Source organism: Bos indicus, chromosome 14 (genome assembly GCF_029378745.1).
Source record: "Bos indicus isolate NIAB-ARS_2022 breed Sahiwal x Tharparkar chromosome 14, NIAB-ARS_B.indTharparkar_mat_pri_1.0, whole genome shotgun sequence".
Lineage (NCBI taxonomy): Eukaryota > Metazoa > Chordata > Mammalia > Artiodactyla > Bovidae > Bos > Bos indicus.
This window is the reverse complement of record NC_091773.1, coordinates 6650562-6664910: the sequence shown is the minus strand read 5'-3', so window position 1 is coordinate 6664910 and position 14349 is coordinate 6650562. Positions and strand designations below refer to the sequence as shown.

The window sequence follows — 14349 nt, the reverse complement described above, 5'->3', positions numbered from 1 at the left end:
GGGTGCAGCACAGTCAACAGGCAGGAGGGAGGCCAGAAGCTAGAAGAAGACTAGAGAGGGGAGCTGAGGGAAATCTGGGTTTACTTAGGAGGGAAAATCCACAGGAATTGCTGGCTGTCACTGTAGGGGCTGGAGGAGAGGGTGGTAGCCTCCAGGTTTCTGGAATAATGGAGCAGCCACTCGATGAGATGGAGAACACAGATAGAGAACAGATCTGGGAGGCTGGGGGAGGAGGAATAAAGTTAAAACCTTCTCTCAGAGGAAGACAAAAGTGGCAGATGCAACAACAATCCTTTAATCAGACTCACTTGTTGTAAGGGCTCTTAGGCTAATCTGAGGGGCCTCTTATAAAAACAAACTTGACATCTTGGAGAAACTATTCATTGGCTACAACGACTGCTCCCCATGCAGCCTCAGATTCCCAGCTAATTGTAAAGACCTATTTAGGAGCAACTTCACCAGCACTGAGCATCTGCTTGGACTTTATTTCAAGTAAATCGTCCTCATGTCATTAAAGCTTAATAGCTTCTTCAGTGTTATTTCTTTGGAGGATAATGTTCCATTCCTCCCCATATTTCAGGAAATCCAGAAGATATATCATCAGTGAAAGTAGCAAATAATGTTTTTTTTTCCCCTTTTTCCACTTTATACAGTCTGTTTGATTATGCACTTATGATAACAGTTACCATTTACTGAGCCCCTACTGTGTGCCAGGCATTTTGTGTGCATAATATTAATCAATTTCAATATTTCTGTAAGGTAGGTATTTACAGTTGAGGAAACTGAGGCTTAGAAAAGATGTTAGTGGTCTTGACTCTGAAATTCAGAATAAAAGACACTTTAATGATAAAAAGAAAGAAAATAGACAAAAAAAAATTAAGTCATTTGCTAAAGGTTATCACACATCAGGGAGCTGAAAAGTTGGATTCCAAGAGCTGTGTTCTCACTACCGTGCCTCTGAGGTATCAGCCTTTCTTTCATCCAAAGCAAAAACAGCAGAGCCAGAGCCTTCTTCAGATTAGCACTTGTGAGAAGCATTATTGTGTGTTGCTCAGTTAAAAAAAAAAAAAAGAGAGAAACCCTGCTGTACACGTGGTTTCAAATTTGTTAACACTTAATTAGCTGATGCCATCTGTGAAATTCAGTCTCTCAAACTAGTTCTCTCCCAGACTTTCTCATTGTTTATAGATACAAAGGTAGAAGGAAACCACTTCCATTAACTAACTGTTGTGTGCTTGAAGGAATATTGGACATAGGAATTAACATTCCCATTTTACAGATGAGAAAGCAGAGGCTCAGAGAAAGATGAAATAGTATGACCAAGTCATATAAACAAGCCAGTAAGGGAAGGAGTAAGAATCTCATTTCCCATCTGCAAAATGATTTGTTGGTGATCGGAAAGCATCTGGCAGTGCTTTTTGTTCACAAGATGAAAAACCAAAGAGTTTTCAGACTATGGGATGCCAGAGTGGATCTCAGTGACTTCTATCAATAAATGGACCTCTTCATTTTGCGGACTTAAGCATTTTCTCTTTTCCCCTGAACAAACACAGTTTTGATTTGCTCTTAGTTCCCAAGAGAGAACAGTGCCTCAGATTTGTACAGATCACAAAGGAAATCAATTGGTTAAAATTTGTTTACAGAACTGAGATTATTCTATTTACTCAAGAAGCTGTTATAAAGCACATATTATGTACCTGGGCCTGTTCTAAGCACTTTCAAATATTGACTAATTTCATAACAATCCATTGCTGTAGACACTGTTGTAATCACCTTTCTACAAGTGAGGAAACTCAGGCACAGAGATTTTAAGTAACCAGCTCAGGATCACACAGCTAGAGAAAAGCTGACTCGTTCAATTATGCTCTTAACCACGATACTGAGCAGCCCTGTACTTGAACTAGGCTCAGATGTTTCTTGGCCAGAAGCAGAGAGCAGTGGATTCTGCACTGACTTTCCTTTTCCTGAAGAACAGGGAGCTACCCCTCATGAATCACGACATGTACTTTGTTCCTGCTCAGATGCTCAGAACACTTGCCTCTGTACTACCCGCCCTAATGGGTCAAGGAGGAGTCCTGAGAGGGTACTGTCCGAGCTCTTGGTGCTGATCATGCAGGAACACCGCAGAAGGGAGTTCAGTGTGTATTAAGCACACCGTCTTCGTCTCAGAGCTTTACCTATAACAGCGTGTTGATGATAGAGTGACACGTTGTTCTCATCACTTTTCATGTAATAGCTCATTTAATCCTCACAACAACCTTATACAGTGGGGACAGGTTTCCTTCGTTTTGCAGATGAGAGATCTGAGATGCTAAAAGGTTAAGTAGCTAGTCCAAGGACAGAGTTTTAAATGGCAGAGTTGGGACTTGAATCCAGTCATCCCATTTCCAGAACCTGCACTCTCAGCCACCGTGCCTTTGGGTTTCACATAGTAGTAAAGGCAAAGGAAACTCATGTCATTTCATCTAATGTTCCTAACTAGCCAGCGAGACAACTGCTTTTTCTCCCACGATATGGACTAGACAGCATGGTTCAGAGGGGCCCTTTAGCTTGCACTAGGTCACTGGCTGGTGAGTGGGAGAAATGTGGCATATAATTCTGGGTCAGTGACTGTAAAACATTAATACTGTGATACCTCTCTGCCTCTGGACTCTCAACAGAAGCCAAGTGTTCACATAACCTGACTACCAAACACCCCGAGCAGAAAAAGAGCATTACCCAGAGTGCAAATCCAGCAAGTCAGCTCTGGATATTTGAGGTGAAATCTTTTACTATAGCACGTTGCAGCGTGGTTGGGTCATCCTTGTCTCGTCCCTCTGCATAACATTCTCTATCCCTTTTGACACTGTTTTCTGCCCTGGGAGGCTGATATCTAGGGACTGCATCAGCTGGGCTTCCTTGGGGTCTGGCTTCAGTTTGGACTTCGCTGATTGGAGGCACCTGCAGGAGATGAGGGTGCAGAAGAAAGAGGTCAAGGTGTATGGTCCCCTGGCTCCTTCCAGGTCACGTCACTGTTTGGCAGGGGTTGGGCTCTGTCTACTGCCCTGGCTCCCACTGCAAGTCTTCCTACTTCCACGGTTCTTGCAGGTTCTGGGACCTGCCCTCTTGCCTCCTCAGGCACAAATTGGCAAGGTTATGCAGACTGCTTATCTCCTCCTTCATCGTTTCCCTTTGCCCTACACACGCCTTGTAAAGAGTCCCTTTATGGAGTTCTCTTCAATGACTCCTTCTGAGACCCTTTGCTTCTTGCCAGGCTTCTAACCAATATATAAAATAATAGAGCAGACAAAAGGAAACACAAAACTCACTCTAGGATAATAAGAGAAAACTCAGAATAATAATTTATCGAGCACTTTCTGTGTGGTAGGGCCTGAGCTAAGCATTTTGAACACACTAGCTCATTTCATCCTCTCAATTGGACTATTAAGTGGCCCTGTTATTGTCCCCATTTTAGGATGAAAGGGAGGCTTAGATGTTCAGTGACCCTCCAAGAACAAACAAGGTCACCACCTGGGTGACACTGAGGTTGGTAGTGCATCTTTCCCAGCTCAGCGATGAGCCAGGCTGTAGTCAGGAGGCCCGGGGGATAGGAGATCAGCTTCCCAAGAAAGATCGCCAAGCTGCAGCTGAACTCATAGAAACATCTTTGCTGTCCGTGAGAAGGACCCTCCTCAGGAAGCACTCTTGCTTTCCATAACGTGACCCGCCCTGTTGCTTAAGGCAGTTTTCCATCCAATACTCACTTGAGCTGAAGCACGTGTCTTGCCCCCACAAAGGAATTGTTTTCTGCCCACGCCACCCTTCATTCTGCCCACCTAGGGAAGCAGCCAGTCCACCTGCCTTCCTTGCTCTATCAATTCTGATTCCCTGGACCTCACCCAACTGTTTTCTAAGATGTGATGCAGTAAGAGAATTTCTGATTTGTTCAGCAAAAAAGAAAAAGAAAAAAAAAAAAAAAAACCCCAACTCTCTCATTTTATTTCTTTAAGGATTCTTTGAGAATCAAAGTCTGGGGGCATGAGTAATAATAATTGCAGGTGCCACTTCTGAGAGAGGCTGTCATTTGCCTCCCAATATCCATCGTCCTCTATTCCAAGGAACCACTTTGGTTGAAGGTACCAATGTGCCCAAGTAAAATGCTATATTTATCAGCTCTGCCCTGTACAAATAAGGGTGTCCGTGTGTGATGCAGTTTGGTTAATGACACTTAAGCAAAAGCCATTAGATGGGACTTCCAAGAAAGCCCAACAGGTGAGCAGACTGGACAGATGATGGTCATCTTCCCTTTAACCTTCACTCCTCCCCTTTTTCCTGCCTGGAGTGAGGTCAGATGCCCACGGTGGGCAGCTGCCCACCTGCCCATCTGCCCATCCTGCCCTGCTAAGGTGGGCAGAGCAGAAAGGAGGTAGGAGCCTGGCTCACCAATGACTTTCTGCACCCACTGCACCAGCCTCAGGCAGCCTATTTGGGGCTTCACGTGGGGCGAGACCAGGGCACATCTCTTTGGTTAAGCAGTTGACAGCTGTGTTTTCTGTTCCATGCCCCCGAGTTCCTTCCTCTGATCTGCAATGCCGATACCATGGCTACTATTCACACGTGGCTAACAAGCACGTGAATTAAGGCTAGCATTATGAAGAACCGGTGTTATTTAATTTTAATTAATTGAATTTTAATTTTAAAATGGAAGCCGTGTAAAATATGTTCCCATTAAGTACAACTTTACAATTTCAGTAGGACCACATTTTACTTCAACTGTTGAAAATTTTGCTTCTGGATTGAGATGTGCTGTAGGTGCAGATATATACCAGATTTCATAGTAGATAACTTTTTTTAACATAAAATGTTTCATTTATAGGGCTTTCCTGGTGGTTCAGCAGTAAAGAATCGCCTGCCAATGCAGAAGATGTGGGTTGGATTCCTGGGTTGGGAAGGTCCCCTGGAGAAGGAAATGGTAACCCACTCCAGTATTCTTGCCTGGGATATCCCTTGGACAGAGGAGCCTGGCAGGCTACAGTCCACGGGGTCACAAAAGAGTTGGACATGACTTAGGGACTAAACAATGATGACAACAATAATCTCATTAATATTTTAAAATTATTGTTTACATGTTGAACTACTATTCTGGATATGTATGATTAAACCATCTTATGAAAATAAATTCCACCTGTTCTCTTTTCACCTTGCTAATGTGGCTGCCAGGAAATGTACAAGTGTTTCTGTGGCTCATGTTATATTTCTGCTCTATGGCTATTCCACTCATTCCAAACCCACTGAGCGCCAGCTCTGTGCTGAGCACTTCACGGACATTTATTTCATGGAGATCTTAAGGAACTCTCTGTGAGGAGAGGTATTACCTTTGTTTCATAGGTGGGGCAAGAGGGGTTGGAAGAGGCCGCTTTGCTTTGAGCACCCACACCTCTGTTTGGTTCTTCAGCCAGTGGCTCCAACAGTTACCTGCTCAAAGCTTAACTTACCAGGCACACAGATCACTGTGGTTTCTACATCTAAGTTGCTGAAGCTTTGCAGACCTGTTACCAGTGCATGTGGCTAAGAAGACCAGGAGAAAATTACCAGGATGAGATTCGACAGAGGAAGCTGGGACTTCCCTGTGTACCAGCTGCCATCTGAGGCTGGATCAAATCCATCAAGATCTCCTGGGTACACCTGGGCTTCCCAGATGGTACTAGTAGTAAAGATCCCACCTGCCAATGCAGGAGACAGAAGAGACGGGGGTTCGATCCCTGGGTTGGGAAGATCCGCTGGCAGAGGGGGAACAGCGACCCACTCCAGTATTCTTGTCTGGAGAATCCCATGGATGGGGGAGCCATAGGATCACAAAGAGTCAGACACGACTGAAATCACCTAGCATGCAAAGCACGCACGCACCTGGCACCCTACTCCCCTCCACTATCAGGAGGAAGCAATGAATGCTGAGGTGTTCTACATCACCTGGGATAAACTGGAACAGGGTAGCAGTGAGCGCTGAGGTTTGTGGGAAGGCTAGTGTCGTGATACACAGACGCCAAGGGACAAAACCACAGAGACACTTAGGAAGTTGTGCACAGGGCACTGTGTGCACTGACAAAAGTTCACCGTTGTTTTGAGAAGACACGTTTTCTCACAGGATTCATGTACGTGACTACACAGCTCCATACACAACTCCATAAAGTTGGACGACTTTGTGTCCATTTTTCTCCCACAGCCATTTTTTGCTAAGATTCTCTCTCCATTTTTTTTTTTTTTTTAACTACTGAAGAACACAAACACAAGCTGGCATGTTTATATGAGACCTGGATGTGTTTACCTTTGCAGCGGACTCTAAAAATGTCATCACCCCCTTGGCAGCTGTTTGGACATGAAGGGTACCTTGACACTTCCAAAAATATTTTGCTTTGTGGCTATTCTGCCGAACTCAGACATGTGCAGTTTTATTGCGAAGTATTCTGCTAATGTGGATGGAGTTGTTTGGTGTGTATCTCTATGCATCCTGACAAGAAAGAGTGGGTAAGGAGATGGACATTGATCTTTTTACTACTGTGGCAATAAGGTTTTACATTTCGACAGCGCCTTTCAAATCATGGCACCTTATAAAGCACCAGAGGCCGTGATAAGTTGATGCATGGTTGAAATACAGCAAGTGCCTTGGCAGTCCAGCATCACATATTACCTCTTTGGTCCCCGAAGCAGAGGATGGAGGGCTGCTGTTGCATAGCGAAAAACGATAAAACACATTTCTGTGATGGTTATACCGGGGAACTTTTCCGAGCACTTTTCGGGGCTTTCTCTGCAAATCTTTATTGTTCTCACTGGATCTCAATAAAACAGGAAGAGAACAGCTGCTATTAGTGACCCTTTTACACGCGCAGAAATAGAGACAGAGAAAGATTTGGATTTTGAAAAGATTACCAAGTCAGGCAGTGATGGGGTCAACTGCAGGGTCCTTGTCCCTTCTTCTCCCTGGCTCCTCTGTTTCCACCTGACTGTGCCACAGGGCAGCCAACCCTGTGGCACAGGGCACCCTGGGTATGTCAATTCTTATTTTCCATTACTCTTTCCTTGAGTGTTTATCTTAGAACAAGGCTGAACACAGAGAAATGTCTCTCCTTTAAGCTTTCCTTATTCTCTTGTACTCTCTCCTACTATGTGTCTTTTACTTTCTCTTCATTTCTTTCCCGTTGATCTCCTCCTGTCTTCATTTTCTCCCTTTCTCCCTCCACCCTCTCCTTTTCTTTACCCTCTACATTTTTCACTCTCATCTAAGATCATACTCTACTCTCCCATTTCCTGGGAACGAGTTGAAACCCTGTGTGAGGTTCCCTTTTGGAGGAGACTAGGTCCAGGTGGTGCTAGTGGTAAAGAACACGCCTGCCAGTGCAGGAGATGTGTGTTCGATCCCTGGGTTGGGAAGATCCTCTGGAGGAGGAAATAGCTACCCACTTCAGCATTCTTGCTGGGAGAATGCCATGGACAGAGGAACCTGGCGGACTACAGTCTATGGGGTCACACAGAGTCAGGCAGGACTGAGCCTCTGAGCACAGCACAGGTCCAAGCCAGGGGCTTTTCAATCTGGTTCAACTAATTTGGGTAGGTGGGGGAGGGGGAGAGGCTGTGCTTTCACATGTAGCCACTAGGGGGTGCCTGTGCAATGTCTGTGGTTTTATTCGCTCTGGCAAGAAAGCAGCAGAATGGCTTCTTTCCTGGAGAAAGAAGCAAGTGGGCTAGAGTAGCAAGGAGCAAGAGAAGGAAGCAGACATAGGGAACATGGATGCAGAGACAGAACATAAGTCTTCAGGAATGGGAGTGACTGGGCTGAAATGTTTGATTCCATTCATCCTTAGACACGGCTGGAGGGTGCGTGGGGTGTGTGTGTGTGTGTGTTCAACTCTCACTTCATACCTTGGGGTCACTTCAGTGCTTGGAGCAACTGTTTCCTGATCTCTACAAACTAGTGACTTGTGAGCCTGCTGATCTCTGTGGTTCCTTCCAGTTGTATTTCTGGGTCTTGAATGTAGGCTGTTTGGAAGGTGAGTGGAATAAAATAGGAGAGAGGCACTCACAGACTAGCCAGTCCTCGGTGGAGGCATGCCTGATTTATGGATGGGCTGTGAACTCTGCGAAGCCTCCCAACTTTGAAGAGTCTCTCTGTGTCCTGCTCCACGTGTGCTGAGCCTTTCCAGTCATTCTCAAGGTTTGAAAATGCATTTCCCTCTGTAACTCACTGGGGTCGGGGATCACGGTGAACATGTGTGGTGTCTGTCTCCTTGACACATAAATGACTGATTTCTAGGTAAGGCTGGTGCCATCTTTTGGTGCTTGTCCTACATGACAAACTCATTTATCTCTGGTAGCTGGGAAGCAATGCTCTTGGGGGACTGCATTTCAGGAGAAATGGACTTGAACGAGCGTTGAGTACTTGCTGTGAACTGACCACCTGGCTGGGCACTTGGGCTGTGAAGCTGAGCAGGCTCCGAGGACAGTGTGTGGTCAAGGGGGTCCACCAGTGACTGGGGCCCGACCATGAACACAGACAGCACTGGTGGAGTGGAGAGCAGGGAGAGTCCAAACACCATCAGTGCCAAGGACAGGCTTCATGCTTCTGTTTAAACCCTGCAGAATCCTGGAAGGTTGGTGTTTCCTCTCCCTGTGCTCAGAGACATCAAGTCATTGACTGAGGATCACACAGCTAGTAAGTAGGAGAGCTGGGGGCCAAATCAAGGTCTCTCTGGCCCTCTGGCCAGTCAGATTTGGACACCACGCCCAGGGTACTGCCGGGTCTCAGGGAAACCGGGATAGGATGCACCTTTTTAAAACAAAAGGAACAGGAAGCTTGTAGTGTGAGCAGTAACTCAGCAGGAACATGACAATGACCTCAGAGACACTCTTCACACTCATTAGCCCCTGATGACATGGGGTGTTGATATAGCCGTGTCTGACCCACTGCAGTTGGTATCTTTCTCCAGACGTGGGCGTGGCGGTGGTGGGAGTGATTGGGTGGGGCGTCAGCCATGTGGTGGTCGGCTGTGCCAGGGGGGACTTGCTCTGGGGCAGTGCAGTTCCTGAAATGGCCTAGTGACACCTGATCAGCCTCACCTGAGGCTGATCGGGAAAGTGCCCTTCTGTCTCTGATACTGAGACATTGTTTCCAGACGTGTGACTGTGAGTTTCTTAACACATCTTAGGGTCTCCGGTACAGGGCAGACACACGCCTTGTGGATGGAGTAAGCGGCCCCGAGCCTCCGGCCGACGTGGCTCTGGAGAAGTCTGTTTTGTGCACAGCCCGTCCTTTGTTCCCAGAACTGTGCATGCACCAAGCCTGTGCTCGGCAAGTCCTGGTGTGTGCCTGAAGAGATCTCTCTCTGCCCTGGAAGTCGTTAGACCTTGTGAGCACTAGCACTACCCACAGCTGCTTGAGGGAAAACCATGACCTTTCCCAAGGCCTGATTTTCTCACCTTCACAGGGATCGGGAGAGTTGGGACCTGCAGGGTGGCCATCTCAAGAAGACCAGCAGAGTCTGCAGGAGGCGTGGAGGTGCCCCACGGTCAATGGCCTGGCCAGGCTGGTGGGTGGGGATAATTTCCTGAGCATCTCACAGAGACATTTGTCTCCTTCCTCCCTGGAGGACCCCACAGGGATACTCTACGTGCCGGGCACCTGCCCTCTTGGACGGCTCTGAGAGAAGGAGGGTCTGGAGCAGAAGATTCAGTGCCTTTGCTCTCGGCTTCCCGGCATACAGCCCTCCTCCCCAGCTGCTGGTGAGACTTGTCTGCCAACTGTTTGGATGCAGGAGGGGAGGAGCTGGTCTCCAGGGTCCCAGGCTACTGCCTGCGAGGGCAGGACAGGGAAGGGAAGAGAGGAGGCTTAGAGGTCCCATGGGCCTGGGACCGCTCTCTGACATCAGTGGCACTTAAGCAGGTATTAAACTGCTCTGGGCCTCAGTGTCCTCAACTGTAAGTGCTAATGAATAGTATCTTCCCTACAGGGTGTTGAGGGAATGGAAAATAGTGGGTACAAAGACCCTGGCATCCCACCTGGCACAAAGCAAATACTCAATAAAAAGAGCAGTTACTCCATGGCTGGAGTGTCACGGGGGCAGAAGGTCTGAATGGAAAGGAGGGTCTTAGACCAAGTGGTGAGGGGAGCAGCTGAACACTGGCCCCTACTCCTCCCCTGGGATTGTGTGTGTGTGTGTGTGTGTGTGTGTGTGTGTGTGTGTGCACATGCTAAGTCTTTCCTGACTTTGCGACCCTATGGACTGTAGCCCGCCAGGCTCCTCTGTCAATGGGATTCTCTAGGCAAGAATACTGGAGTGGGCTGCCATTTCCTACCCTGGGAATCTCCCTGACCCAGGGATCAACCCTGCATCTCCTCCATTGGCAGGTGAATTCTAGACTCTCTCCTTCTCCCTTCCTCCCTTGAAAAGTGGCTGCCAGGGCTCACACCCTAGAAAGCAAAGTCTGTGATAAAGGCATGGAAGTCAGAGGTCTGTGCATTCCACTCTAATTTTAAAGGAGAAAACATTTCCCCTTAAATCCTTCCAATTTGCCCTCAAGGACTGCTGGCATAAGCCCAGTTTTGAAGAGGTGAACTCTGAAACTCAGAAAGGTTATTTAGCTGAGGATGCACAGCGGTCAGAGAGGAGCTGGGACTGCAGAGTGTTTGACCGACCACACTCTGGACCCCCAGTCAGAAACAGTGGTCCCAGGCCTTTCACTTGGTATGCTGGGGCGATGCAAGTGCCCCCAGGAGCTACAGTTGAAGGGAAGGAGAGGCTCAGAAGACCCAGGAAACAGCAATCCAGGGGTGAAAACCCAACAAAGAACTGCTAAGCACTGGCTACGTGCTGGACACTTTATGTGGATTTCCTTAAGAGGTGATACATTTTATCTTCATGACTCTCTTAGGAAATAGGCTCTATTATCATTCCCACTTTACAGATGAGGAAGCTGAGGCACAGAGAGGTGAAGTATCTAGCCCAAGACAGCACAGCTAGTGAGCAACTGAGCCATGACTCTAAATGCAGGCTCTCTGGTCCCAGAGGCTACATTACTGAACTGTCTCATCTGACAACCTCTTGCAAGTTTAGACCAAAGAGAGACATGAAGAAGATTCTTACTGGGACTCTGGAATGGCACCTCACCAGCAGTCAGTTTCATCTAGGGGTGGAGCTTGAGAATGAAGGAAGTTCAAACTTCGGGCTGGGACTTTGGGCAGCTTGGAGCTCCCTGATTCCCGCCCCAAGCATCTCTGGGTATAGTGCAGTGCTCAGTCACTAAATCGTGTCCCACCTGATGCTTTGCGATCCCACGGACTGAAGCCCGCAAGGCTCCTCTGTCCATGGGATTTCCCAGGCAAGAATACTGGAGTGGGTTGTCATTTCTTTCTCCAAGGCATTGTCCCAACCCAGGAATCGAACCCTGAATCTCCTGCCTTGGCAGGTGGATTCTTCCTCCCATGCCATCAGGGAGGCCCCCCTTGGGTGTCGAGTCACCTCTATTTGCGTCAAGAGTACAGGCAGTTGCCTGGGAGCCTGGGGGGAAGACCCGCTCCCAGAGGAGTGGCATGTCTATGGCTTATTCCTTCATCGCACATTTCTGGTGCCCCTACACCCGTCCTAGGCCACTAAGTGCTGCGGACCCTTCCTCATAAAAGAAAGCTCTAGCCCTGTCTGTGAGGTGCTCATGGTCTGGGGAAAACAGAATCAGAGTTCTCCGTGAGCGAGGCCTGACCAGTTCTGACGGGACACAGAACAGGTACCACTTTGCTGGGGAAGTCCTAGAAGGCTGTCCAAGAACAGAGACGTAGAGGCCTGGACTTGAGGTGGATATGGTGGGGCAAAGACAGGACAGACTTTCGGGCCCCGCCACTGACTCTACCTGGATATCTGAAAACGGTCCGATGGAGGATTTGTCTAGGGGGTTGGCGGGGTGTAAATGAAAGGAGGACGGCAGCACCCACGTGCGTCCAGGGGACTGCGCCCCAGAGGGGACGGGCTGGGGCGCAGCTCCCTGCCCCGCCTCCGGACTCGGCGGATTTCTGCGTGAAGAGAATGACAACCCGGCAGCAAGCCGGGATGACAAAGCCGACCTGAAGGGCACACGCTTTTATGTAATCGACCTCGGTTCCGAGGGTCTCGCGGGTTGGAGCTGAGCGCAAGAGGCACCCACCGAGACAGGACGGCTGGGCACCCACGTTATTTCCTAGCAAACAGGAGCGGGGGAGGCAAAGCGAGCTAAGTTATGGAAGTCCAGGGAGCTTGAGAGCAGGGCAGCTCGCCCCGCCGCCCTTTCCCAGAGCCCGCGGCGGCGAGCCCGGGCGCTCCTCCGCGTCCTTCTCCGCCCGGCCCCTGAGCCGAGCGCGCAGCCCTCCTCCCGGGATCGCTGGCTGGGTGACCTTGGGCGAGCCGCTTGACCTCTCTGGGCACAGTTGCCCGGGCTCTGCGTCTCGGCCCGCCGTGACCGAGCCGCGCGGCGCTCCGCGCACGCCTCTCCCGGAGCTGCGGACGGGCGCGGCGCCGGCGGGAGGCCCCCGGGACGCCCCTCCCGGGCCCGGCCGCGCAGCCGGGAGCAGCCCCACCAGGCGGCGCGCCGCAGCGGGCGGCGGGCGGCAGGGCGCGGGGCCCAGCGCGCAGGCGCGGCGGGCGGGGCGGGGCCGGGCGCGGCGGGCGGGGCCAGGCCCTGGGCTCCGCGGCTCAGAGAGCGCGGGGCGGCGCGCGGCGTGCGGGTCGCTGCTGAGCTCCGCTCCGGCGCCGGCTGGCGGGGCTCGCCGGGGACTGTGTCCAGTTCGCGGAGCGCGCCGCCGGCTCGGCCGGAGGGCCGCCTGATCGCTCCGGCCCGTGGCGGGAGCGCGGGGCCCGCGTCTGGGAGGCGGCGGCCGCCAGCGCGGGGCCGTCGGCGGCCAACCCCCGGGGACCGGGGCTGCGCGGCCGGTTCCCGCCCCGCGCCGCCGCCGCCGCCACCGCCTCCGTCGCCGCCGCCGCCCCAGGGCCGACCGATCGGCTTGGCTCCGCCGCGCCCCGCGCAGCCCCGCCGCGGCGTCCGGCCCGGGTTCCGCGCCGCTGGGGCGCGGGCGGGGTCGGGGGTTGCGGGGCCGCCGCCGCCGCCCGCCCGCCGGGAGTCCGCGTCCCGGGCCCGGGCGGCCGGCGAGCATGGAGGAGAAGTACCTGCCGGAGCTGATGGCGGAGAAGGACTCCCTGGACCCCTCCTTCACGCACGCCCTGCGGCTGGTGAACCAAGGTGAGGGCGCGAGCCGGCCGGCCGGCCGGCCGGCCGACCGACCGTTAACGGTCGCCCACTGCCGTTGGGGACCCGGGAGCGGCGGCGGGCTGGGGGGAGGGGCGGGGGGCTGGAGACTGGGGGGCGTCGGGCCCGGGGGCGAGGCGCAGGTGTTGGGAGTTGCGGAGCCGTGGGGGCGGGCTGGCCGTCGACCTCGGGGCGACTGGAGGGGACCCAGGTCGCGATCTGGGGGAGCTGATTCGGGTGGGGATGTGGGACACCTAGGGGAAGCCGGAGTGTTCTGTGCGCGTTGTGGGGAGACGCGGGAAGGAAGGCAGGCTGGGCGTTTGGATGAGACTTGAATCTGTGGGGGACTCGAGGGTACCCCAGGGAAACTTGCGGGTGGGGGACCGCGAACATCTGGGGGCTTCGTTGGGGCGGGGGTTGAATGAGCTCATTGGAGGGGAGAATGGGGCGGTGGGGGGCTCTAGGGGACTAGTTGCGTTTGGTTAGTCTAGGGAGCTGGAGAAAGAACTCGAGGAAAATGGAAGGATTCGAGGGGATCGGAAGCAGAAGTGGTGAAGGGAACAGGTGCTTGGATTGTTGGTGAAGTTTGAGGACCTCGGAGGAGGTTTGGGGTCAGAACCCCTGGCACTTTGGAGGAGCAGGGCCCGCCGTCCCGGTTCCCTCTTCATCCCTCTCTCTCTCTCTCTCTCTCTCTCTCTCTCTCTCTCTCTTTCTCTCACGGGTCCGGGCTCTCGCCGCCCTCCCCGGGGGTGGGCAGCTCACACCTAGCCTTGCAGGCCGGCCCTTGGAGAGTCATCGGGGGGCGGGAAGAGACCCACGCAGGAGAGTCCGCTTCTTGACTTGCCTGTCCTCTCTGTGGGAGGCTCTCTGTGGGTCACCCTCATTGGGGGCTGGTTCGGGGTTGAGAACACTGGCCAAGGAGCCTTCGCTGCTTATGCCATTTCAGCACGCCTCCGGCCAGCTCAGGGCGTGAGCCGCCCGGGGAAGTACCGGACGCGGGGTGCAGGGGCGTACGGAGGCGTGCCCGCTCGGGACGGCGTTCCCTGGCTTGTTCCTTCTCCAGCTTCCCGAGTAATCTGCCGGGATGGACGGTAAATGAAGCCCGCCTTC

At 51.9% G+C, this 14349-nt stretch overlaps 1 protein-coding gene across 4 annotated transcripts in view; it reads left to right on the top strand.

Moving 5' to 3' along the window:
• Positions 1-13073: 13073 nt before the first annotated feature.
• Positions 13074-14349, top strand: part of KHDRBS3 (KH RNA binding domain containing, signal transduction associated 3) — a 152379-nt gene continuing 151103 nt past the window's right edge. For 2 of the 4 annotated variants that reach the window (XR_011570471.1, XM_070802410.1), the window contains exon 1: positions 13076-13233. Coding sequence is in view for 3 of the 4 variants with exons in the window: in XM_070802410.1 (XP_070658511.1) it covers positions 13146-13233 (88 nt within the window). In the remaining variant the exon portion in view is untranslated. Of the gene's footprint in view, positions 13234-14308; positions 14331-14349 lie in introns of those variants that run through there. The other 2 variants (XM_070802411.1, XM_070802412.1) reach the window with 2 other exon arrangements.